The sequence below is a fragment of the Rhinatrema bivittatum genome, chromosome 2 (assembly GCF_901001135.1).
Source record: "Rhinatrema bivittatum chromosome 2, aRhiBiv1.1, whole genome shotgun sequence".
Classification (NCBI taxonomy): Eukaryota; Metazoa; Chordata; class Amphibia; order Gymnophiona; family Rhinatrematidae; genus Rhinatrema; species Rhinatrema bivittatum.
Window position 1 is genome coordinate 763074112 of NC_042616.1, and position 8880 is coordinate 763082991.

The 8880-nt window shown below is 46.1% G+C and overlaps 1 protein-coding gene across 1 annotated transcript in view; it reads right to left on the bottom strand.

Annotated features, from left to right (window-relative positions):
* Window positions 1-8273, bottom strand: part of LOC115085687 (E3 ubiquitin-protein ligase TRIM39-like) — a 106090-nt gene extending 97817 nt beyond the window's left edge. The window contains exons 1-2 of the mRNA XM_029591992.1: window positions 7853-8273; window positions 2639-2734 (exon numbers count right to left, since the gene is read on the bottom strand). Of these exons, the coding sequence (XP_029447852.1) occupies window positions 2639-2734; window positions 7853-8239 (483 nt within the window). The 5' untranslated portion in view covers window positions 8240-8273. The remainder of the gene's footprint in view (window positions 1-2638; window positions 2735-7852) is intronic.
* Between the last annotated feature and the right edge of the window lie 607 nt (window positions 8274-8880).

Genomic DNA, 8880 nt, shown 5'->3' on the forward strand with positions numbered 1-8880 from the left:
ACGAGCAAATTCCATGTAGAAATTAGCTAATCCCCGCGATGCAAAAAATTTCCTACGCGGCCAATTCGCCCAGAGCTGGCGTAAAGGTAGGCCACGCTCAAGGGCTCATTGATAAAAAGAAAAAATTCTGCTTTCTGTATCGTCAGGATACTAAGTAGGGAGAACCACAGAAAGCAGATTCAAGTAAAAAAAAAATTCTGGGTGCCCAATATAAACGCACAAGATAGACAGTCCGGTCCGAGTATATTGTGCCGGTAGCGGGAGAAAGACGTTCGTACTGAGCATCCATTTTCCTAACCCGCTGACCGCCACCTCTCCTGTGTGCCTGATGCCGAGGAGGCGCTAGGGATGCACAATTTTTCCTAGCGCCTCCTTTTTAGCTCGAGCCCCTCATTTAATTATTGCATCGCACGCCCAGGAGTGGTGGCTGGGCTGCTTTAGGAAAGCGAACGCTCAACATTGAGTGCCCATTTTCTATGCACAAATATTGCATCAGCCCCTATGTATGTCAGGCAGCTGGAAGTACTCCAGGCTAGCATCTGCACAAACAGGCCGATGTAGCGAGGTGCCTGCAGCCGAACGGACAGCTTTACCCACATCTGAACACACATTTTGTGAGTGTAAACCTTACTGCAGATACAGCAAGGAGTTTTACTCGCTCAAAACTCGGAGTCCTGTTTAGCACCCTCACATGGAAATCCCATGCTAGTGAGGGCATTAAGCATTACTCCCCGATAGGATTGCCAATGGCCTGCAGAATTTCAGGACAGATGGATCCAGTCCTGGTTTTACCCCACTGCATGCTGGGACTTATTCTGATTTTCCTATTGAATTCCCTAAGAAAAGCAAGACTAGCAGGGAGAGTAAAAACCAGGACTGGATCCACCTGTCCTGGAAAATCTGGAGCCCGTTGGCAACCTTACTCCCTGATGCAGAGAGGTGCGCTTGGCCTGACCCCAGGTTTATTAACGCTGGAAATTTTACTCATGGTCAGAGATGGAATTAAATTTCGAGCACTGCTGTGCTGGCAGTTAAAATTATAAAACAGAAGTCTTCCCAACTCTTCTGACACTGTTTGCTGGCCTGAGAGCCAGATAAGAACTGACCTTTCTGGCTATCATTTTTTTATTTTATTTATCTTAAATATTTATGTACCACTTACAAAATTTTTCCTAAGTGGTTTACAATGAAAGTTTCATAATAAAAAACAATACTAACACACTACAAATCATCAGACAAAATCTAAACCAGTTAAGAATAATTAAAGTGGGTTCAAGTGCAAGGTGTTGCATATAGGGAAAAATAACCGTTACTGTAGTTATACGATGTTAGGTTCCATATTAGGAGCTACCACCCAGGAAAAAGATCTAGGCATCATAGTGGATAATACTTTAAAATCATCAGCTCAGTGTGCTGCAGCAGTCAAAAAAGCAAATAGAATGTTAGGAATTATTAGGAAGGGAATGGTTAATAGAACGGAAAATATCATAATGCCTCTACATCGCTCCATGGTGAGACCACACCTTGAATACTGTGTACAATTCTGGTCGCCGCATCTCAAAAAAGATATAGTTGAGATGGAGAAGGTACAGAGAAGGGCAACCAAAATGATAAAGGGGATGGAACAGCTTCCCTATGAGGAAAGGCTGAAGAGGTTAGGGCTGTTCAGCTTGGAGAAGAGACGGCTGAGGGGGGATATGATAGAGGTCTTTAAGATCATGAGAGGTCTTGAATGAGTAGATGTGACTCGGTTATTTTCACTTTCGAATAATAGAAGGACTAGGGGGCATTCCATGAAGTTAGCAAGTAGCACATTTAAGACTAATCGGAGAAAATTCTTTTTCACTCAACGCACAATAAAGCTCTGGATTTGTTGCCAGAGGATGTGGTTAGTGCAGTTCGTGTAGCTGGGTTCAAAAAAGGTTTGGATAAGTTCTTGGAGGAGAAGTCCATTAATGGCTATTAATCAAGTACTTAGGGAATAGCCACTGCTATTAATTGCATCAGTAGCATGGGATCTTCTTAGTGTTTGGATAATTACCAGGTTCTTGTGGCCTGGTTTTGGCCTCTGTTGGAAACAGGATGCTGGGCTTGATGGACCCTTGGTCTGACCCAGCATGGCAATTTCTTATGTTCTTATGTTCTAAAATTAGCCACTTATCACCTTAGATATTCATGACAGAATATTTACTGCAGCCACAAGGTTACCTTTCATTTTCATTGAATTAATTATAGTTAGCTACATCTAAAGAATTTCATAAGCTTGGTTAAATAAAATAGTTTAAAGCAACTTCCTAAATCTAATTTAATTTCACTCTCAGCACAGTCTCTATCTTCCCCTGTCCTCCCATCCACACCTAGAGTTAAAATGTGGCTCAGCCTGTGCAGAACACACATTGTAGCTCAGTATAGGCACTTTTTATCTCCTGATGCATTAGCATATCATTAGCTTGATGCATCGGCAGTTTAAAAAACTTGTTCCCTGTGCATTAAAACTTTGTGCTAAAATCCAGCGCACAGTGCCATGATTGCATTGGCCTGAAAATGAGTTGCTAAGTAGTATTCTCATTAATCTTACTCATGCTACTTCCAACTTGATAGGAGCAATGACCGCTCAGACGGAGACACAGACACCCACCTTCAGCTCCTCAGCTTTCTTCTCTTCACTGGATTTAAACGCCTGAATCTCTTTCAGCTCCTTCCTCAGTGGACCCAAGTGGTTTTCATATTTTTCCTGTGAATATTAAACAGATCTAACTGAAAAATTTGAATAGTACGTTTGATGTTATAAATCAGGATTAAATGGCTCTCAGATCCTCCTGTCTTATACTATAATTAGCCCAAGAGTGACACATCAGGATGAACATTGTACCAGGGTGCTTCCTTGAATCCTAAGCCCTGGGATCACAGGCTGCTGCTTTCTCTCATCCAGCCCCTCCCCAGGATGGGAGGAATGAGACTAGAGCACAGGACACAACAGAAGAGAAAAGAAATTGCTCTGCTCCTGTTTCTCCTAACCAAGACCCATATCTTCTCCAACACTCCCTAAGCTATAGGACTCCATGCTGAATGCCCTCATTGCAGCCAATCAACTCAATATGGTTCAGAACTTGCGTGACTGCTGGAGAAACTGCTGCTCACATCCTCATCCACCCCTTGCATTGGAAATTCCGCAGGTTTGTGGTAGGCAAGGCTCACTATCAATACAAGGTCCTTCTGTTCGGTCTCTCAGCGGCTCCAAGAGAGTTTGGTGATAGAGGCGGCACGCCTACATCACTAAGGGATCTGTGTCTTCCCATATCAAGATGACTGCCTGGTGACAGGGCCTTCCCAGGAGATAGTGTTGGACTCCAGGGACAGGGCGATTCGCCTTCTTCAATCCTTGGGATCCCTCATCAATTATCCCAAATCAAACTTTATCAAAGGAGAAAATTCATCGAGGCTTGGACAGACTCTCTGGAGGAAAGAGTGTTCCCTCCATCCAGAAGCATTGACTCAGGATCCATCAGTGTCCTCAAGCTCCGTCTCAAGTGATTCTGATGGTCCTTGGCCACATGGCTGTGGCAGTTCCTCTCATCCGTCTCAACATGAGACCTCAATGGTGGGGCCTTGGTTCGCAATGGGACCAGTTAATTCAGCCACTATCTTTTTCAGTGGTGATAACTAGCATGATGTGGACATTGCTCAATCCTGCTGTTCTAGAAGTGGGATCCACCCTTTGACCTTTATCCTATTAAGTGACTTTGGTCACCAACGCATCTACCAAAGGATGGGGCACCCACACGGGTTCCTCTCAGACTCCAGGAACATGGTCCATGTCAGAACATACTTTTTCTTCAAATTAATCTGTTAGCATTAGGGGTCATTCAAATGCTAAATGCTATATGTTAAGAAACGCTGTTCCATGTAACGCCATTTGTGCGAAGGTTTTGTTATATGTAAACCGACCTGATTCGATACTTGTATTGAGAATGTCGGTATATAAAAATCCGAAATAAATAAATAAATAAATAAATGCCCTAAGAGTTACTTACCCAGGCTTATGGGGGTATGTAGTTTTAATTATAAGTTTATTTACTTGTCATTGGATAATTTAGATCTCTTTAGATAGCTAGAGAATGTTTGTTTTATGTAATTTTAATTTGTTTTTGTGTAGTTTATATAACTGTATTATTGTGAAATATGTAATGAATGGTTTTCTTGGATTTAGTATGCAAGTATTGTATTTTGTAATTATGTATTTATGAAGTGACTTGCATTGATGGCATTACGTGGATTTGGGGTATATCAAATAAAATAATACAGAAGAAGAGTACATAGGCCCTGCACATCCCAACTTTGACACATGGTGCTTGGCCAAGACAGCTTATGCTTAGATCTAACTTGCCATGCTATCCTTTGCCAAAATGGCCTGGCCTGTGATATTCTACCAAAACTGACATGCACAGCACCAAAGTGCATACTCTTCCTTTATAGATGCCCATCCACTCCCTGCAGTTAAATCAAAGTATAAGCTCTCTGGGGAAGGCACCTTCAGCAGAAGAATATGCCTGTCGGTGCGGCACATGTCAACTCTGGGCACAGTCTTTATAACACACTTAAAGCCATCAATGCAAAGGTGAGCTCAAGGGGAAAAGAGTTAAATGTAAAAAAACATTCTGCTGGCATGAAGGTCCTGTGTAGGGATCTACAGCAGCCTGGCTTCTTCTGTTTGCCCAGTAGGAGGGTCCAGTGTGATATTTATAGCGTTGTCTTTTCATAGGTAATGTTGTTGCTGTTTGAGGTCTGAGAAGTTAGTGCTGTTTTGGTGAGGCAGGTATGCTATAAAGGTTCCGAGTGACTTTTTCGCAGGGTTTTGTGTTGCTTCATAAATTATCTGGTAATGGAGGAAGTTTGTGTTACCAGGGACGGCTCAAGGCAAACTGCTGCCTGAGGTAAGGAAAGAGATGGTGCCCCCCTGTCCTCCTCTCTGCCCCCTTACCCCTCCCTCCCCTTCTTTCCGTTTCCCACACGCTCACTCACATGTGCTCTCTCCCCCCCCTCCCCCCCCCGGTTTGCAATCTCACACTCACACACTCACACACTCACACACACACTCACACCTCTACACACTCACTCACTGGGGCCTTCATCTTCGCTGTGAGTGGGACGGGCTTTGCTCGCAGCTCACCAGGCCTATCATCTTTGCGCCGCTTGCGGCACGCTGGGGGTCTCCTCCATCTTTGCCATTTTCTGCGCAGGAGGGGGGAATTATACGCAGCACTATCCACCGGAGGCCCGCGGGTCCTTTGTTGTTTTGGCGGCAGGGTGAGGCGGCCGCTGGAGGGGTTTAGGGAGGCAGTCTGTGCTGCTTCCAAAGTTTGCCACCTGAAGTGACCGCCTCACCCTGCCTCATTGTAGAACCACCCCTCTATGTTACTGTTACTGAGATAATAACAAAATATGATTTTTTTCTATACTTTCAGTAGTAGGGAGAAACACCTGAGTTCAGAGCAGCCAGCCAATTCAGAGATTATCTTCAACTAATACAGCATCAATGTCTTACACGGACATGATTTCTGAAAGCTTTGCATTGCGTGCCTGCGTGTGTGTGTGTGTAATATATATCTGTATACATGTCTAACTATCCATCTCTCTCTATATATGACATAAGTTTGAAATTTAAAGGGCTTGCTTTTACTGGATTATTCCAGGAGGTGGGGTCATAATGACTACTGAGTTTCATTATCAGAACCTCAACGCAGGGACAATAATCCTGAAAGTTATATCACGGGATAGGTGTACAAGGAGGGAGGATCTCTTAGGCAGCCTGATCCCCCTGCACCAAGTCTCCACATAGCACAATGATGTCACTCCACACTGTCTCAGCCTGCATTGGCTGGGGGATGGAAAATGCCTCATACGGCACTTATATCCGCCTGTGAGGGCTTGAAGAAGATAGAAATATATCTGCATTGGGCCCAGGGGCTGGAGGAATGGAGCAGTGGCCTGTGTTGGGCAGCAGCGCAGAAGGACAAGGCATCATACAGCTCCCTCATCCGCAGTCAGCACAGAGGAGGAAAGCTGCAGCAGTGGGTCAGCAGCCTCAGAGTAATGGGGCGGGAGATATGGAGGAGATTGCTAGGATTGGGGAGGAGAGGGAGCGTGCTGGATAATATGGAAATAATAAAAGGATCCATCCACAAAAGACTGCTCAGGGACAATTAGGAGGTTAAAGTGGCCCCGCCAGGACGCCCTGGGACAGTAAAGATCCTGACACTCACCTTGTATTCCTGCACAGCCTCCTCTATGGGGATCAGGGAGAGAGATCTGTGACCTGGGACACACTGTGGTAATAAAGATACTGACACTCACCTTGTATTCCTGCACAGCCTCCTCTATGGGGATCAGGGAGTGAGATCTGTGACCTGGGACACACTGTGATAATAAAGATACTGACACCCACCTTGTATTCCTGCACAGCTTCCTCTATGGGGATCAGGGAGTGAGATCTGTGACCTGGGACACACTGTGATAATAAAGATACTGACACTCACCTTGTATTCCTGCTCAGCCTCCTCTATGGGGATCAGGGAGAGAGATCTGTGACCTGGGACACACTGTGATAATAAAGATACTGACACTCACCTTGTAATCCTGCTCAGCCTCCTCTATGGGGATCAGGGAGAGAGATCTGTGACCTGGGACACACTGTGATAATAAAGATACTGACACTCACCTTGTATTCCTGCACAGCCTCCTCTATGGGGATCAGGGAGTGAGATCTGTGACCCTGGGACACACTGTGATAATAAAGATACTGACACTCACCTTGTATTCCTGCACAGCCTCCTCTATGGGGATCAGGGTGTGAGATCTGTGACCCCGGGACACACTGTGATAATAAAGATATTGACACTCACCTTGTATTCCTGCACAGCCTCCTCTATGGGGATCAGGGAGTGAGATCTGTGACCTGGGACACACTGTGATAATAAAGATACTGACACTCACCTTGTATTCCTGCACAGCCTCCTCTATGGGGAGTAGGGTGTGAGATCTGTGACCTGGTGTTACACTCACCGGTTATGGGGCTCCACCTACCCTCCAAATCCTCCCTGACGCTGTGCCCGGTCTCGAGTCCCTGGCTGCGGCCAGCCATCTCTCCGCTTGCAGTCCATCCGTCAGTACCCCATGCCGCCTGGATCTCCTCTGCTCTGTTTGCGCAAGGAGCGCCGCCATCCTCCTCCTCAGCACGGGATCTCCATATGCAGGTGCGCACGGCTCTTGCCATGATTTAAAGGGCCAACAGCGGGAAATCACCGCCGGCTTCGTGAAATGATGTCATTGGCCCTGGCCTACTTAAGGCTCTCCCAGGCTGCCTACGGATGGCTTGGCAACGAGTCTCCTCGTACTGAATTCCTCGTGGGTTTCTGCGTTCCTGCTCCTGCCTTCCAGTACTCGCTCCAGCCTCCCAGTTCCCGTGCTAGCTTCCTTTGGACGAACCTCCCTGGCTTTGACATTTGGATTGGATCTCACCGTGGCTGCTTGCCGCCTGCCTCTGATCTTCGGACCGGACCCACATTGACTGCTCGTCGCCTGCCTTCTGACTCTCTACTTCGCATGGCTGTACCACAAGATCCTTCTTGCAGGGGCCCACCTATGACCAGCCAGCCCCGGTACTCAAGGGTTCAACCTGCGGGGAACGAGGCAGCTGGCCCCTGCTCTCCTCCAGCCTTGCCTCCTGACGGTGGTGACCTTTGGGGCTACCCAGCTCAGGTAGCGACAACACCATCTGGGGCCAAGGGTGCACAGCTTACATCAGATCTGCAACACCTGGGACCACTGTAATAATAAAGATGCTGACACTCACCTTGTAATCCTGCACTGCCTCCTCTATGGGGACCACACTGTGAGATCTGTGCTCCTTTCCTTCCTTACAGATAAGACAGATCGCTTTCCAATCCTCTGTGCAGAACAATTTTAATTTCTCTTCATGCTTCTGGCAGAGAGTTTCCTCTCCTTTTCTCTCTGACATCTTTTTCACCCTTTCTATCAGATTCCGCAGCTCCCAGTTAGGCCTGAGGTTCCTCTGCTGAGATGTTTCTCTGCACTTGGGACAGGGGAAGTTTGTATCTAAGCCCTCCCAGGCCCGAGTGATGCAGGAGCGGCAGAAGTTGTGGCCACAGTCTATGGTTACCGGGTCTATAAAATAATCCAAGCAGATGGAACAAGAAGCTTCCTCCCGCAGAGACTCCATGCTGCTCCCTGCAGCCACGCTCCTGAGAGGAGAAGTGCAGACTCTACTTTTACTTTCATTTCTTCTCTAGCAGCGTCACAGAAAGGGAGGGTCTCTCTCTCTCTCTCTGGAGTGTGCTCTATCGAAAATTATTTTTCAAGCTGTGTTTCTGGGTTTACTACACATAAAACTTCAGAAAAGCCAACTTGTTCCCCTTTCACCACTGTGTTTCACTGTATTTTTACATCGTGGTGAACTTTAGAGAGATAAACTCAATAAACGCCTGTTTTGGTTCACCTACAGTTTTTCTTCTGTAGAACCGAGTACTTTTGGAAAGTTTGGAATAGAATTTAGAAGCAGCCAGACAAGTTATGAGAGTGGCTTGTTCTTTCTATTCCAAACGTATATCTATACACACACACACTGAGAAGGAGAACTGCTCTCAATTTCAGAATATAAATATCATGATCTGTGCTTCAGTAAAGCCGGTGAAATTCTTCTATGCATAAAACAAGCCTGGGATCTGGAGGTTTTGTATCTGATGATCTCAAGGAGGTCAAATAGGTGGATAAGGTGATAAAAAAGCAGAAAGGTGCTTGGTTGCCTAGGGAGAGGTGATAATGCCCCTGTATAAACCCCTAGTCCACATTTGAACGAGCCAC